The 17224-nt window shown below is 38.1% G+C and overlaps 2 protein-coding genes across 11 annotated transcripts in view; both read left to right on the top strand.

Annotated features, from left to right (window-relative positions):
• sorbs3 (sorbin and SH3 domain containing 3) overlaps window positions 1–7346 on the top strand; it is a 37005-nt gene extending 29659 nt beyond the window's left edge. For 6 of the 10 annotated variants that reach the window (XM_015037215.1, XM_015037214.1, XM_015037217.1 and 3 more), the window contains 9 exons: window positions 2200–2270; window positions 2837–2898; window positions 3019–3065; window positions 3255–3369; window positions 3997–4122; window positions 4319–4834; window positions 4962–5047; window positions 5135–5241; window positions 6051–7346. In XM_015037215.1, the coding sequence (XP_014892701.1) occupies window positions 2200–2270; window positions 2837–2898; window positions 3019–3065; window positions 3255–3369; window positions 3997–4122; window positions 4319–4834; window positions 4962–5047; window positions 5135–5241; window positions 6051–6112 (1192 nt within the window). In that variant the 3' untranslated portion in view covers window positions 6113–7346. The other 4 variants (XM_015037219.1, XM_015037218.1, XM_015037222.1 and 1 more) reach the window with 4 other exon arrangements.
• Window positions 7347–8023: 677 nt separating this feature from the next.
• pdlim2 (PDZ and LIM domain 2 (mystique)) overlaps window positions 8024–17224 on the top strand; it is a 44115-nt gene continuing 34914 nt past the window's right edge. The window contains exon 1 of the mRNA XM_015037212.1: window positions 8024–8344. The gene's annotated coding sequence lies outside the window, so the exon portion shown is untranslated. The remainder of the gene's footprint in view (window positions 8345–17224) is intronic.

Genomic DNA, 17224 nt, shown 5'->3' with positions numbered 1-17224 from the left:
TAGAAAATCGCCCACATAAATGTTTGCCTCTGTACGTAACTCCCCTCCTCCTAATCTTCGATATTACGTCATTGCCTTCCTGAAGTCCTCCTGCTGTTTCAGGAATCCCAGAACTGTATCTCTATAGACCTATAAAAACCAGCTGGGCATCTGCTAGATAAATACTTATGCTTTCCGAGTTAGTGTTGTAAAGCTCTCATATTAGCCAGGCTTAATTTCAGTATGTGTTCCTTGACAGAACAGGGCAGCATTCCACATTTCCTACCTTGTGTGCGATGCATTCCTGGATGATTCTTGGCTGTTGTTTGCTAAATTGAGCTCATGCACTGTGGACCTCTTCCAGTCCTCAGGGGATTTTTCTGTGGATGTGTAAATGTAAAACATACAGCGTTGTGGATTTTTTACAGCGATGGGTGTCCAGCTGCAAACACAGCATAGTGATGCACTGCCTCAAACAATGCAGATGAGTTAAAAAAAGAAAAAAGAGTCAAGCAAGGTGGACATTTTTGCGGTTATAAGTCAATTCCTATCCTAGGAATACACTAAGTCATTTATTCTGATCATGTCTATCATTAGAACTGCAAGGCAATTTCATGTGTATAGCACGTTTTCAGCAGCAAGGAAATTCAAAGTTTATTTTACGTGTTTAGAAGAAAAATAACAACAATAAACAAGGAAAAACGATGGCAAAATAAGAGAAACAATGACAGGTTAAAAAACAGACTCTGCTTTACTATGTTCCAGTTATCAGTCAGCTCTAAACAAATGTGATTTTAACCTCGATTTAAAGAAACTCAGAGTTTCAGCATTTTAGCTGTTTTCTGGAAGTTTGTTCCAACATAAAATCTAAGTGTTGATTATCTATGTTTGATTCTGGGGAAGCAAAGCAAACTTGAACCAGAAGACCTGAGTGGTCTGGGAAGTTGAGACAACAGCAGATCTTTAATGTATTTTGGTGCTAGCCATTCAGTGATTTATAAACTAACAACGGTATTTTAAAGTCTATTCTCTGAGCTACAAGGAGCCAGTGTAGGGACTTTTGAACTGGACTGATGTGCTCTACCTTCCTGGTTTTAGTCAGAACGCCAGCAGCAGCGTTCTGGATCGGCTGCAGCTGTCTTGACTGACATTTTAGGCAGACATGTGAAAACTGTCGTAGAAATCAATTTAATAAGGATAAACGCATAGATGAGTTTCTCAAGATCTTGTTGGGACATTAGTCCTTTAATCCTGTGAATGTTCTTCAAGTGTCAGAAGGCCGGCTTTGTAATTGTCTTTATGCGTCTCGATGTCTGACAGTTCTCAGTGTCAGAATTTTCAAAGCTTATTTAAATTATTGGTAATTTCTATGACAATCCTTTAGTAAAAATACTACAGTCTTTTGCCATCAAAGCACTTATATAATAAATAATTAAAAGAAAAATGTATATAATTATCTAACTGTATTTGTTTAAAATGAAACAAAACAGCTTTTCCTACTGGTTCTAAAATAGTTTTGTTATCTTCAACATTTCCTTAATGTTGTTTTGATCTTGACACAAACACTTAAGCAGAAACTTAGAACAGAAGCCCACTAAATTCTGAAGTTGTCTTGTTTTTTTTGTGGAGGAAACCCAAACAAAAACAAAAAATTGGCAAAATCATAATGCATGGGGTATTTATACATTTAAATAACAGTCTAATAAAAGGGTTTGGTAGATCTACTTACTGCTGTTTGGTTTTGAAGAAATTATATTAGTGATTATTTAGGTCAATACTGAAGTCATGATTATTTCAAATGATTGTTCATTGTAAATTTGGAAAAACAATGCACTACATTTCTTGTTCACAATGCTGTGAGCCTTTAGTTTACAAACTCATTACTTTGTGTGTGTTGATACCAGAAATACTTTCAAAAAAAACAAATTTGTGTTCTTTGAAATTGAGAGAAAAGGGTAGTAATCTTCTTTCAGCCAGCTGACCATCAGTGTGAAACAACATGTGCGGAAAGGGCAACAAGAATTTCTATGAACTTTTGTTGGAAGGAACGGTGTGGCAGAAAATTATAGTGGTTTTCATACCGTTACTCTTATAAAGCTTATTGTTTTTAATTGCCCCATTCGTGGAGAATAATCATGTTTGTGTTTTTTGTTGTTGTTGTTGTTGTTACTGTTTGTTAAGATTTATCAATAAAGACTCAGACTTTCTTCTCTTTTCCAGCAACCTGTTAGCATATAAGCAACCCATCCAGCGCTCTGGTGGCTTACCATCAACTTCTGCTCCTGCACATGGTAAAAAAATAATAAAATAAAAACATGTATTTTTCCTCAGAGACACACATGAGAATAGAGGTGGATTTCAAGAACAATAATGCATTGTTAACAAGTTGTCGGGCTTTTCCTCTCTTGTGAATGACTGGCCTTTTAATGACATATTTAGAAACCGGACCATTCATCCAGTAAATGTGATGAAAGCTTGAAGTAATCTAATATATCCTGATGGTCTCATGGTTCTACTTTGTTGCTCATGTTCTGTTCGTGCCATCACTTTCATGAGAAGACGATAGTGAGGTTGTGGAAAGTCTTAGCAGTTTTTTTTTTCTTTTTTCCTTTTAGAAACAGCTGTTAATGGGTGGGGAGGAAGCTCACAAAAATAGGAAGTGAAACTCAGAAGACCTGATTAAAGATTAGCATTATCAAGGATTTTTTTTTTCCTGGGAAGTTCAAGTACCCTTTTGAACTTTAGCCTTTGTTAACGCTGCAGTGGCGTTTTAACAGCAGAGCATTTAAAAATAAGCAAGCCAAACAAACCAGCACACACATCCTCTGATACCTTTATGCCTGTTTGTGTTTCCCAGTAGGACGTCTCTCCACTGCAAATGAAAGTATGGAGCCTTCATCAAAAAAAGAGGAGAAAAAGGTGTGTTTTTATTATTCTCTATTGAGCTAAAAAGCCTGAGTTGTCAAAGCCAGTGCAAAATTTTAAATGATAAACATGGCAAATGCAAGTCTTTTAACGGATTTCTTTTTGCATTGGTAGATGAAAGCTGCAAGAGTCAAGTTTGATTTCCAGGCTCAGTCACCCAGGTGAAATATATACCTAGATAAATCAAAGAAAACTTCTCCTTTCAATGTAATCACTTGAAGTTTGCATGTAAACTTAGGGGTCAAATTTGCGGTCTAAATTACTTTCACAATACCAATTTGTAATAATTGTTCAACCTTTTGAGTTGCATTTCAAAAAATCACCTTCTTCTTGTGTTGTGCTGTGTTCAGGGAGCTCACGCTGCAGAAAGGCGACATTGTTTACATCCACAGGCAGGTAGACGCCAACTGGTTTGAAGGGGAGCATCATGGGAGAGCTGGCATTTTCCCAACTTCTTATGTGGAGGTGAATTTCTTCCTAATGTCTTTTACTTTTTCAGATAAACTCAAAGGGTGCTGCACATGTATTGTATGTGATTTACCAACAAAAAGTAGTGCATAATTGTGAAGTGAAGGAAGTTTCCTTGTGTCTGTGCTTCGTAGAACAACCTTTTGCTACAGGTAAAATGCAGGTCCTTTAGATTATATTGCTAGTTTTACACATGTTGACGCTGAAAGGTTTAGCGTCAATATTACTGGTAATATAGAGGAAGTTTAATCTGACTGAAGGTGTATTTTTCAAACTTTGCCACAAATTATCATCTGGATTTAGGTCTGGACTTTGACTGGACCATAAGACCTTGAAATCTATGTAGCAGTATCTGAGTAAAGGGGCTGAACACATAAGCATGCCAAATCTTTCAGATTACAACACTTAAAACACAAAAATAAATAAAACTCTGCATATTATTCCCTCAAGTTTACAGATACACATTCTATTGTGTTGATCCATCACATAAAATACCAATAAGGCACGCTGAAGTTTAACAAAATGTGAAAAAACCCTTAAGGGATATATGAAAACTTTTGTAAAGTAATTGTAATTGTAAATTTTATACATCCGTAATAACTCTTTTTTTTATTTTTATTTCAGGTTCTACCTCCCACAGAGAAGCCGACACCAATCAAGTCTCCTACTCTCCAGGTGTTGGAGTATGGAGAAGCTCTAGCTCTATATAACTTCAATGCTGACCTTCCTGTTGAGCTTTCCTTTCGCAAAGTGAGTGGTTCACCTTGACAATTTTCATTACTGTAGAAAAAAAGACATCAAAACAAAAAACTTTAAAGTAGGACTAAGCAGACTGATAGTTTGGCTGTTAAAATATTTGGAATTTATAATAAAAACTGCACCTCCGAATGACCAAAACATTATATATGAAGTAACATTTCCTAATTTTGTTTCCTTTCCCCGGCAGGGCGAGGTGATCTGCATAACCAGGCAAGTTGACGATAAGTGGTTGGAGGGCAGGATCTCTGGAACGAATCGAAGCGGCATCTTCCCGGCCAGTTACGTCCAGGTCAACAAGATGCCCCGCACCAAATACTCCACGGATGACTTCTCAGCGGGCCCCATGTCTCCTGGACCGCAGAGTCCGGGGCGTCCGCTCTACTCCCCGTCCCCGCGGTCACCACTGATTCCCTTCACGCCCCCTTCCCTCAGCCCCAAACTTGAGCACTCCCCTCTGAAACCGTCGTCACCTGTCCCGTATGGCGGCCCGGGCTCACAGTCACGCTCCCCCAACCAGACACTGTCACACCATCGACTTCCCCAACGCACCCCGAGTACTCCTTCTCCCACCAACCAGAACAGCAACCTGGTTGCAGCACCCTCCACCTTTAGAGCAGTTTCACCTTCTTCTCAGTCTTCAGCGCCCGTGCACAGAGCGGCAGCTCCTTCAGTGAGCACTCCCAGATACACTGGTCCCTCACAGGTCTGCTCTCACCACCGCCTTCAAATATCACAGCATGCCCACACCTGTGTGCTTTCCTAGCTTGTGTAGATACAGCAATATTTATGATGTCACTTTAACTGATGTGAAAATTGTTCCCCCCCCCCAGGGTGCAATACCAAGCCTGTACGCTCCCTCGAATGCGCATGTCAACTCTCAGAGCAATCCTGGTTCAATAATGGGGCAACGTCGACCGTACGTCTGTTTTTTTTAGCTTTGCTGCAGATCAGATGGGTTATGTGAAACCATTTGGATTAATTTTGTCTGTCTTTCGAACTGTAGGTATAAAGCTGTTTACAACTACAAACCCCAGAATGCTGACGAGCTGGAGCTCAGAGAAGGGGACATTGTGCAAGTGATAGAAAAATGTGATGACGGCTGGTTTGTAGGTAACAGACTTTCTATTTTTACCATCATTAAACGACGCTGTGAGCTAACTAACCCATGAGTCTCCAGGCACACTTGTCCTTGAAAATATGCAGGATATGATGTACATAGGTCAGACCAAATAAAGCACAAATACCAGTTTCCTGGAGGAAAAGAAAAAGATCTCAATTGCACCACCTAGTGTTCGAGTTCTATAATGCGACACATTTATTACATTGAGAGTGCCTCTTGGATTCTTTTGCTCAGTGTTTTAAAAGGCTAAATTCCAGAATAAAGATTGCAAAAACTTTTCCTTGTTGTATATATTTTTATAAATTGTGCACTAAATAGTCTAATCTTCAACAAGTTATTGAAAATTGCACTTTAAATTATACTATTTTACCCCTTGCTTAAAAAAGAAGACACAGTTGATGACTAAGCAGCTCACATACATATCATCTAGATGAACCAATACCTACAGAAAGTGGAGCGTTATCTTTACGAAGCACAGAAGAGCAGCGATGTCCATGTTCATGCATCCTTATGGCAACATTATTTACTTGTCGGTTAGCACTTGTCTGCAGAATCATTGCTATATTTTCAATTATATTTCACTTTTTTTTTTTTACCAGTGTCAATTTGCAAGAAGTAACTTTAAAACAACACAAACGACAGAACATTAAACAACAAATGTGAAGCGTTTTTATGTGAGAGCCCCCTCTTCTGAACATAACAAGACATTAAATGCTTCTTTATTACAAATTTATCATGCATCAACAATCCTTCTTTGTTTCTGTGTTGTGACCTTATGTATGCACTGTACTCTCTGCAGGTACGTCAGAACGGACTCATACTTTTGGGACTTTTCCTGGGAATTACGTGACACCAGTCTGACTTCCTCACTCGCTGCTTGCCAATACTCAGTGGGACTGATGAGCATAGCTAATGAACATTTCCTTGTCCCGTTTACTGCTTATGTTTTGTGGAGTTTGCATGTGCACTCTGTTTTCCAGAAGAGAAGGGAGGGACACCGTGTGGTTTCTCTCTTCACTGTCCTGCATGTGTGAGCACATACTGAATGCGAGCGTGTGTTGCACAGTGATTTCAGGAGCCTTTAGAGCAACACTGACGTGACTGATTCTTATGCACAAAACGAACATTTTAGTTTCCTTATTCCACAATTTTTTGCAGCTGCAGGAAATTTGCATTCCTTCCCACTGAACAGCACAATTCCCTCTGAGGTCCTTAAACAGCACACTGCTGCACTCAGCCTTTTGTCACCACAGTGCCTACACAAACCGCAACTGGGATGTAAAAACAAAGATAGAGAGTTTTGTAGCGTTTTCCTGAGTTATTAATATTTCTTTCACATATTTTCCCCCCAGATTTTCTTTCAGATGTCTGAAATAACTGCAGCAGTTTTCGAAGAAACATCACAAACAACCTTAGGACAGTAAGGGCTTTGACATACTGTCATCTGTATACTGCCTGTGAATGAATCACACCAAGTCTATGGTGTAGTTCATGCACTAGTTTATTTGATTACAGTAAAGTGCTAGGCTGTTGTTTTCTGCCTGATAATGAAAAGTAAAAGCCTCCATCATATTCTCTGCTTTCAAATTAATTTTCATATATGCTACAGCTGCAGCTGTGTTTAAGAGGTTGGATCAAGAATGCTCTGATGGTTAAATTATCCTTTGAAGTGCTAAATTTAACGCTGTATGTGAAGTGCCAAAAGTAGCTGAGGACGACATGCATCTGTTCAGATGTCCACGAAACATTCCCAGCTCACTGTCTGCTATGTTTGCAACAGCTGCTTTTGTGATATTTTTCTTTTATGTTTTTACATTGTTATTTGAAAGCAGTATTCAAGAAAATCATCTGTTTTTGGTTCAAGTGTAACTTGATAAGTTTATAAGACTTTATCTAAAAAAAGTCTCATATTTAAGTGAAAGTTTCACTGTAAAAAATGATTTTCATTTACTAGCCACATGAGATGATTGTACAGATTGTAACAGTTTGTAAAACTGAAAGGATAATATATATTTGCTTATAAGGAACAGTGTATTGCATATATATGGTACGCAATTTATATTAAAGTTGATTAAATATCACAGTGATAAAAAGCGACTGGTGTTCACTTATTCATTTTGTATGTTTTGGTAATATTGCTGATCGTTTGTTATAGACAAGAAGATCAATGAAAGTTCAAGCCTGATTTCTTATTCTTTATTCTTGGACAATACAATTTTGATTTAAATCAAAATAAAACTGCATCACAAGTTCGTGGAGCAACACATTTACTTAGAAAAGCATACCAACAACTTAGAATAAATATTTTTCAAGGTAAGGCTGTCGTTTTATGGAAATCATTCAGCTGTGGGATTTTTATTGGTTTTCTGGGTGATTCACTCTAAGATTACATAACATGATCCATGTAGATTATAGGGACATTGTGCAATTTAAGTTCACAGGTAGGTTTGGCTGTGGAGTGATCACACAGCCCAACCATGAATCAACATTAAGGCACCTTTGATCAAGATGTCATCAGTGCTTTTATTTGCAGTGACCTTTAAATCATCAACGTGGGAGTGTCTTGCTATTTCAACTCTTCTTATTTCACATTTCAAACTCAGATTTCTAATGTCCCTCATAGAGCTGCTCAAACTCAATTAACCTGTCTCCTGTTGCACGTCCCACTTTTCGTCAGTAGGAGGCGCGTGGACACAGCGCAGTTGGTTTTGGATCAATAGCTCAATCTGCCGTGTGCTCTGTGGTAAGACACGCCCCTTACTTTCAGCTTGTGTCAACCTTTTTTATTTTGGTAAAGGCACATGGCATCGCGAGTTTATCCTGGTTATACCGCAGAGCGCGCGCTCACAGCTGGCATTCTCGCGTGCCTTCTAAACCTTCCACACGACTTGCTGAGAAGCGGCAGCGGCTTTCCGGTGTTTTAAAAGCTGCTCTTATTCTCTTTTTTTAAATAACTATTGGTGACAGTGTCTGCCAGACTGCAGCATCTAACCGTGCTGACTCCTGGCTGTAGAAGGTTTTTTTTTTGTTGCTCAGAAATAACATAACACAGGTGGAGGAGAAGACAGACTTAATTGCACCGCATTTAACTTGGTAAGTAGCTCCGCTATTCCCATCTACATATATTTTGTTTGACACAGCTCACTTGTGGGAGTTCACATTACAGCATACAGCTTTGTGTAACAAGTAGCGTGGGTTTAATTTAATGATGAGCAGGATACCTAGATTTATAGTCGAGTTGAAGCCTTCGGGGCTTATAAAAGTTAGAATTCACAATAAGTGAGACGATAAATTGTACTGAAGTAATAAATGACAACAGAAAAAATTTTTACAAAATTATTTCTACATCTGATTAAAAACATTGAAGGTTGACAAAAGAGCTGTGGGATTTGGTGAAACAATAGAATTAAAAGTAAAAGTAAGTACTCAAACCATTTATGATCTATATACAAGTCAACAACAGTATTTGATTTTATACAAATCATTTGGTAAATACAATTCACATTCTTTGATGGTACATGAGGAAAGTCTTTTGAAGTCGATCATTTTTAGTGGGTCTTCCTCTAACAAGCAAAACATTTACCTTGAAAAGTCTCATAGTCCTTGAAATGTCTCTACTAGCCTCGACATCCGATCTTGAACTCAAGAGGCTTTACCCAAAATGTTCACTCCTCCTCTCACTTTTGTCACCATGCTCTTGGTCTTGTGCTGACATATGGTAGATTCCAACTCTGTCTTGTTCCACCGTTTGGCATTGTGTTTAATCTGACATAATGCCTGGCTGCCCATGAGCAAGTTTCATTGTACTACTCATAATAGCTACTTAAGGTATTGTGCATGCTCAGGTCAAAGGGCAGGTAAAACTGAACATTAAATTGACACTTTAATGTCGCACTAAGCATTGCATCGAAAGGAAAACGGCTGATTGAGCAAAGTGCTCTCAAAGGTGTGTGTTGGTGTAGAGGAGGCCGTGTAAATATGATGTGGCCAGATGTTTTAAAACTTTAAAAGCCCACAATTGAACAAATCAATGAGAAAAACAAAAAAGAAAGGTCGTCAGTGGTGAGATTTGAAGAAACTGATGTGTGTTGATGCCTTTCCTGTTTCTGTCCAGAAGGTTTTTTTCATTAGGTATTCAGTTTGATTTGTGATGGAACGGCACCAGGTGCAAGCCTCTGAAGCTCTCAGACACATTACATCAGTCCAGCAGCTGTTTCTGTTACCCTCCTAACCTTTAAAGTTGCCTGTTGAACGGTAATGATGTGCTTTCATGCTTCATTTTTGAAAAGTCAGCCTTTCAGTGCTGCATTTCTTCCCTATTTTTTCGTTAAATGTCTGGATAGGCATGCTCCTCTCCTGCTGCACTTCACAGAAGGTCTTTAGAAATAACTGGACCTGACTGCGAGCTCAGCAGATGGAAAACTACTTGAGGGGTTTCAGAGCACAGCCCCGAACAGTCACAGTAATTCAGCCTTGTTCTCAATACTCCTGTGATTGCAATTTGAATATGTTTTCCATTGTGTCTGGCGGTCTTTCATCTCCGTGTTTTACCTACCCTGCTCTTGCTCTTTGTGTTGGTTTTACTGACAGCTTGGTGCTGCGCTTGCTAGACGAAAACTGGTTAAAGTCATCCAAAACCAAAGGCAGTTGCATTATAATTTTGGGTAGAAAAAAAACAGAGGCTTTTCAGGAAAACATGTAGAAGTTGATGAAAAGATGTCTTTTTGTTTTTCAGTTGTGGTCCCCTAAAGCGAAGTAAATATTTGAAGACATTTTTAGATGAGCATTTTCTTGTGCTGTGTTCCGTAACACATATACAACGAAAGCAAGGTCTGCATGTTTCTCGTCAGCAGGAAGTCTGTGTTTTAGTTTCAGCAGACGGGTTTTGACTCTTGCTTTCATTTCAAGTTTTGTGCAAAGTTTCAGAGTCATACTTGGCACAAAAAAAATGAAAAACGAATGCTCAGCGAACATTGGCAATGAATCTGGAAACATAAAGTTGCAGCTGTGTATTTTGAGGATGCAGTGAAATGAACAAAGTTCTTCTTACAAAAAAGGCAACAATGCGTGTTGAGGATGTGGTGAGCTGCTCCAATTATGAAACAGTCGAGGCTGTTGTCTGATTTCCTTAGCAAGAACAGTGGCATCAAGATCTTCAAATGCGATACCAGGAGTTTTGAAGGGAGTACAAATCGTCTTTTTATCTTTATCAAGTACTGCTTCAAAGTCCACTGTTGCGGTGCTTCATGTAATGCTTTTATAGACCAGACTGCTAAAGATGAGCCTCCACCCTTGAAGTTTTCTCCCTCGAAAAGGGAGTAACCCACAAAAATTACAGGTATGTTTCAGCTTATTATTAATGTGCTGACACATAAGCAATTAAACATGGCGACATTAAACACAAAGGATAATGAACATACTCCCCTTTTTGACATCACAAGCCTTGTTGTTGTTTGATGTTTTCTCATCTCCTTGGGGACTGCAGCTATATCTGACCAAATGGGTGTGATTTGGTGAATATGTGGGAAGTTTTTTTTCCCCTTTTCTCTGCCCAGGGAGAGGCTTTGCTTCTGCATTCCTCTCCTTTTTGTTCACAGGGTGTGAGTTCAGGTATAGTTGGTTGAGCTGTCGGTGCAGTGCACAACACCCAAGTTGGAGTCGGCAAGAGATGTCATTTCTAAAGTGGTTTTGTGGAAAGTTCACACTTTGTGAAAGACAAACAGAGAGGGAGAGCCTAAACAAGTTTCTGTGATTCATGTTGAGAATATTTCCCCTGAAGCTACAGTGGTTCATCTAAGTGTTAGTCCACAACAGAGCTCTAAGTTACATTGTCTCTTCTGTTCATCTGATGCTATTTCAGTTTTGGGGAGCCAGTTAAGTATATTTTCACCCAAACTTTAAAGGGATAGGGCTGAGATTATTTTTTAGTGGGGCTTTGGGTCAAAGTATGTAGTCGATAACATCTTGGGAATCTTCATTTAGTATAAGTCCAAATTGGCTAGTCTGATATCTTCCTTTAAATTGCTACAAAATTTTGCTTCCCTTTTTATATTGCAGTTATCATGCAAGATACCCATTTACAAGCATTGACAATACTGCGACAAGCTAACTTTTATAAGATACTAATGTTAGCATCTGATCCAGAGCTTGATGTTGGCACTAATCTTTACCCCTAACAAAAATAAGATTTTTATTTTTATGCAAAATTTCTCATCTAGCTACTAAAATGCACAATCTCTTTAGCCTGATGTTGCGTGACTGGCTAATATCTTACCTGCTGTGGATGACTTTCTTGGTATTTTGTTTTGTATAAATCCAGATTAGTTGGTCAATTAAATAATTGCATAATCCCAGAGCGAAAGTAAGTAGAAGATGAAGTTAACAGTTAGCTAATAGTTGGATCCAACCAGATTTCTACTGTCTTACAACAACAACAACAACAACAACAAACTCCATAATGTCTCATTTATGTGAATGCCATTTTAAAAACCTCTGAACATTAGACTTGTTTGCATTGTGCAGTTATTTACTCAAAGGTTGATGGTTGCTTATGGATTAACTGAATGTGGGAGGTTTTGCACCACCAGTGATTCAGAGAACCGAACATGTAAACATGTTCCAGTCAGAAACTGTCTGAGATAAAAGGTGGAAATGTAAATAATCACAAGCTTGCCAATTTAAACATAAAAACTCTATGGCACAAAAATAGTGCTTGCATAAACCACTAACGTATTTGATTCTGGATTTGTTATAAGTCTGCTATGGTCTCATCCCATGGGACCACTGTTGGCTCAGGCAAAAGGGACCAATGAATGTGGATTTAGACTAAATAAGGAGTTCCTCACTGCAGGTAAGCTATTAATTTCCCAAAACATTTGTAATAGAACCTATCTTCTAAAATCCTAACGCGTCCCTTCAAGGACAGGGGAGGGAAAGTTTTAGTTAAGCAAAAGAAATGTTGGTCAGGTGGGCCAGGAGTTTTATTGATCTAATTAACATTTTAGCGGAGTACAAAGTTCCAGTTAAAGCGCATTTGGAAGCAACTTATTTTTCCAAATTTCATTCCTGTTTAAAAATTAGGTGCTAATCTAGCAAGTTGGCATTGTTAAATGCAATGATTTGAATTGTTTCCCGTGATGTTTACTATTATATTTACGGCCTGACTTTTTGCAGTGATTCGCTGCTTAAGCTCATTCTTTCCAGCTTTAAACACAAATTTACATGTAAACATAAAGAATGGTTGCCATGCTAAACAGAGTTACTGACTCATCGAAGGCTAGTCATTTTGCTTCACTCCAGTCAGCTACATGCACAGTTTCAGACTTGTGTGCACAGGCATCAATTATTCAGCTTGAATAACCCATAAGTACAGAGGTTAAATGTTGATGATTGCATGCTAGATATTATGTGTCTGTGTGGTAATGCTTGCATGCACCTATTGTTACAAGAAAAAGATATCTACAGAAAACGATGTACTGCGGTCAGTCTAGATTTTCATTCAGTACATATTGCTCCACATAATAAAATGAGTTTATTTCTTACAAATTATTTTATTAAATGTGGGACACAAATGTTTTTTTTTTTTTTGGGTGCGCTGTCTAGTTTTTCTGCATATCGTAGTGGTGAGTATTGAGTTGAATGCAATGCTGTCTTGTCATATCATCTTTCTGTTTGTGCCTTTAGGGATAAGCTTTCAGACATGCGAAGTGTCAAAGAGTCTTTAACATATTGCATATGAACATGACATGCTTGAACTTTACCCAAAGAAGAAGAAGAATGTCCCTGTGAAAATTAACAGATTGAAAAAAGACAAAGTAAAGCTGCATTAATTTCTAATCTTACTTGTAAAAACTGTCAGATCCTATCGTGAAACTTAATTATATTTTCTACAGAATCAGAATCAGCTTTATTGGCCAGGATTGTGTGAAGAAGCACGGAATCTGACTTCAGATTATGTTGAAGCGAGATTGTACACAACATGTGGAGACCACGTCCATGGCAAATGATGCATGGAGGTGTTGGCATCATGATTTTAGATGCTTTGCTGCAGCAGGACTTGATCAGCTCATCATTGAATCCACCATGAATCCTGCTGTGTGTCAGAGGGAGGGAGCTGAGGGGAAATGTGAGGTTATTTGTACAAAGGTTAAAGCTGAAACAAATGTGGATCCTGAAACATGACAATGATCCAACATGTACCAGTAAATCTACCATAGACTCACTTAAAACTCTGAAATGTAAACCTAGAACTTGGACTCATTGGTATTCTTTGTACAAAATAACATACTGCAGACTATGGGGTGTAGGGTGTCCCAACTTATCCCTTTGCTAAAAATCATGTTTTTTTTTTTTTTTGAGTAATACAATATTGAAGAATGTGATCCAAAGTGTAAACTCGCTTCAGTATGCTACGTCTCGTGTGTGTGTGTGTCAAATGTCGCACACTAATTCGTTGGCAAGCAGATTCTCAGTAAAATCACAAACTCGTCTACCGTCAGAAGTGGTTTTCTACAGCTTAAAGCGATTTCTCATCAGGATGGTGTCCTGCTTTACAGCCGACGCAGAACCAGACAAAATTATCTAATTAATTAATGCACCACATTAATTATGTGAATGAGTCGTTTACTACTTTTTGTGGCAACAAGAAGAGAGCAAAACATTTTTTGTGTGCTGGCAACTGCTAGACAGCGACTGTGGGAAAGGAAAGCTTTCTCAAACAGCTTTCACTTTGTAATCTCACATCATGCATAACTTGACTACTGATTCTTACTGCTGCTGTATTTTTCTAGCCTCTTCTCCAGTCTCTGAGCCCAGCCACAGCTTGTCATCCTCTTTTATTTGTGTGATGCCAGCAGTCAGGACTCACAAAATTGGCAGGGTGCTGGGGAGGTTCTGGTCACTTTACAGGAACGGCTGCAGACACTCCTACAGCTAAAAGACTCCCCCCGAGGCTGGGAAAGTTTGGGGCGGCTGCTCCCTGTCATTAGCACTACTGTGCCTATTTTTGCAGGCCACAGTAAATAAGAGACCCTAATGATGGTGAGCCCAGTCACCCTGTTAATTGGCCCAGACTTTTAATGAGAAACTAGGTATGCACAGTTTGTCCTAAACACTTGTGGAATGTGCAGACAATGAAATGGGCGGGAGGGGAGGTGAGCGACTGCCGTCCTAGACCTACTCAAGCCTGCAATGTTTTTCTGATCGTCATATTTTATGTTTAAAGACTTCATGCATGCTTTGGTTCACTGTGTTACTGTTTTGACAATAAAGAAAATGATGGAAGTTAAGTAGATTCTGGTCAAGTATTTTCAGACTTGAAATGTAATAATATGGATATGTTTTGATGTGGTTTCTATAGAATAAAAAGGCAAACTTGTTTCATATGCATTTTATGCAAATACAATCAATTGGGTTTCTCATGCTTGGGGGATTTTGATGGGGTTGTTTAGATGTAGTAGATAAAACGGATGATGTGTTGAAAACGACACCTTTTACTTTTAACACCCAAGTGGAAGAGGGCCTGAAAGATCTTAGCTATGTCTCTCCATCTACCTACATCCAAATCTCCATAATGCTACAACCATTACTCATGCCTTGAATAGGAGGGTCTTGCCTCCCATCCTGGTGTTGCATTTAGCTCAGAGCTGCTTAAAAACAAAAACACAGCAGTGTGTTCTATGCTGCTACATCTGCTGCACTTGAAACTGGAAATAATCCTTCCTCTTATCTAAGGGACAACTTTTGCACATAGCAGTGACGTAGTCATTTTATTCACTGCATCTAGTTCCTCCTCACCTGTTCACATTCCTTTGCAAATCACTTAAGCAGCTCCTCCATAATGACACATCCATATTCTTTTGTACACCAAAAAAGAGAATCTTATTATTTATTACAAAATCCAGATGACACAAATTAAATGTTTTTTAAAGCCTTTGATTAAAAGGCCGTTACGTCAAAGGAAGAGTTTAAATACTTAACTACCCATCCCTTAATCAAGTGCCACCGCCTCAAATCTATGCTTTTAAATGGGCCAAGTTTATGTCTAGTGTCAGCAAATGTCATTACAAGTTAGATTTTTTTTTCTTTTTTTCACCAATATTCACTTGTATTTACCAACATAAACTCAAAAAAAAAAAAGAGTTTGATAAGTATATGCATAATACTGTGTGAATATATCGGTAAGTATCACATACTTGTATAAATGAATGTTGCAATACTTTTTGGCTAATTGCATTCTGATGTAATGTATAACACATTCAATTCAGTCTCTGCACCTTACACATATATTGGTGTCCAAGATGTTGAAGGTCACAATGTGCTGGAAACACGAAGACGAAAAAGTCGTCTTATCAACATTAATCAGCATGATTGCCACTGTGTGATTCGCTGATGCTATACACTGGCATGCAGTAATAAAATTAGATTGCTGTTGGTTACAAAAATATTTAGGAGAACAAAGAGCTTATTTTGATTTTTCTGCTACTCCAGCATGGGCATGGAGGGATAATCTAAAAGGTTATCCCTTTTAGATAACCTTGAATGATTGAATGACAATCATTCATGCCTATAATGGATTATATGGGCATGACTATAATGGAAAATGGACTATATCTGTTATAAATCGCTCTTCTTTTTCTCAGTAGTGTGTCAAACACTCTGTGACCTTGAGCTTCATGGGTACTGTCTCATGTCAGGTGTGGTCATCTACTGCAACGATAGTCCATCCAACAAGATCAATGTCATGATTTTTGTAATTATTGCACTCCAAGTAGTCCTTTGCAATGTTAATGTTGTACAAATTGATATTACAATGCTTTGTGATGCATTGTGTTGTTACAGGAAGGATAAAAAGAAAGTGGTAAAGAGTAAATATCCATTCCTCCATCTTTGATCTGTCGTTATGATTCATCCAAATCTTTCTTTACCTTATGGCTACTTTTATACTGATCCAACATTGAAAAACATCACTTAATGGTAAATATAGTGATAAAATGCAGTGAAACGCAAAAAGGCAACCATCTTGGCCTGTTGGTGCACCGGTCACTGGTTATGATCCCTTGTGACATGTGATTACTAGGCTTGATTGATACATCATTGTATTGCTCCAGTGTAAATGCAGAGATAAATCTGTGTGCATTCCAGCTTGTCTTCAGTGTATTGTAAGATTAAGTCTTACACACACAGAATGCTGAGACTGAAATTGGATCACTTTGTTCTTTCATAGCCCAAATCTTTATTGCATATTGGTGCAGCAGGGGTATACTCTCACCTGTGCATTGCTATTGAATCTTTGAGTTAAGCAAATTGTGCAAGTCTTGGTTTACTTATTATTTGCAGCTGTTTGTTCTGATTGAATCTACCTCAAAGCTGTTCTCAGTCTTTGTACTGCAGTGAGTCTTTTATGTAAATGCCCCAAAATCTCAATAATACAGATCATCATAATGATTTAGATGACATATTGCAGATTTTCTGATTTTATTTTGTAGTTTTATCGACTTTCCTTTCTGCTATAAATTGACCTGTATCAGTTTTAGTCTCCATATTGACTCTGGATGCTAATAGCATTGGGGGGACGTCACATTTCCCAGTTCATTTTCACTATTCTGCAGTTATAAAACTTTAATTATATTGAAATCTTAAGTTTACAGTTTATTTAAGCATGTGACTCATTTATTTATAAATTCATCTAAAGTTTTAATGATTTCTTCCATTATTACTGGGTTCAAATCGAAGAGGTTCCTGCTGTAATGTAATAGAAGTAATTGTTTCCTTTTAGGTTGTCTATTTATTTGAATAAAAAAAAAATAGATGGGTGATTTATTTAATTTTTTTGCATTCAGTAGAGTGTATAAAATAAAAAAAAAACTTACAGGATCATCTACACCTACACATTTACTTTTTTTGTCCATCACAGTCACAACAGCTCTGCATGTTTATAGTTCAAATGTGTGTATGTATCTGCAGTACTTATCC

The sequence above is a fragment of the Poecilia latipinna genome, unplaced genomic scaffold (assembly GCF_001443285.1).
Source record: "Poecilia latipinna isolate Pla-1442-1.1 unplaced genomic scaffold, P_latipinna-1.0 Scaffold398, whole genome shotgun sequence".
Lineage (NCBI taxonomy): Eukaryota > Metazoa > Chordata > Actinopteri > Cyprinodontiformes > Poeciliidae > Poecilia > Poecilia latipinna.
Note: the sequence above shows the minus strand (reverse complement) of the source record. Positions and strands in the feature narration are given on the sequence as shown.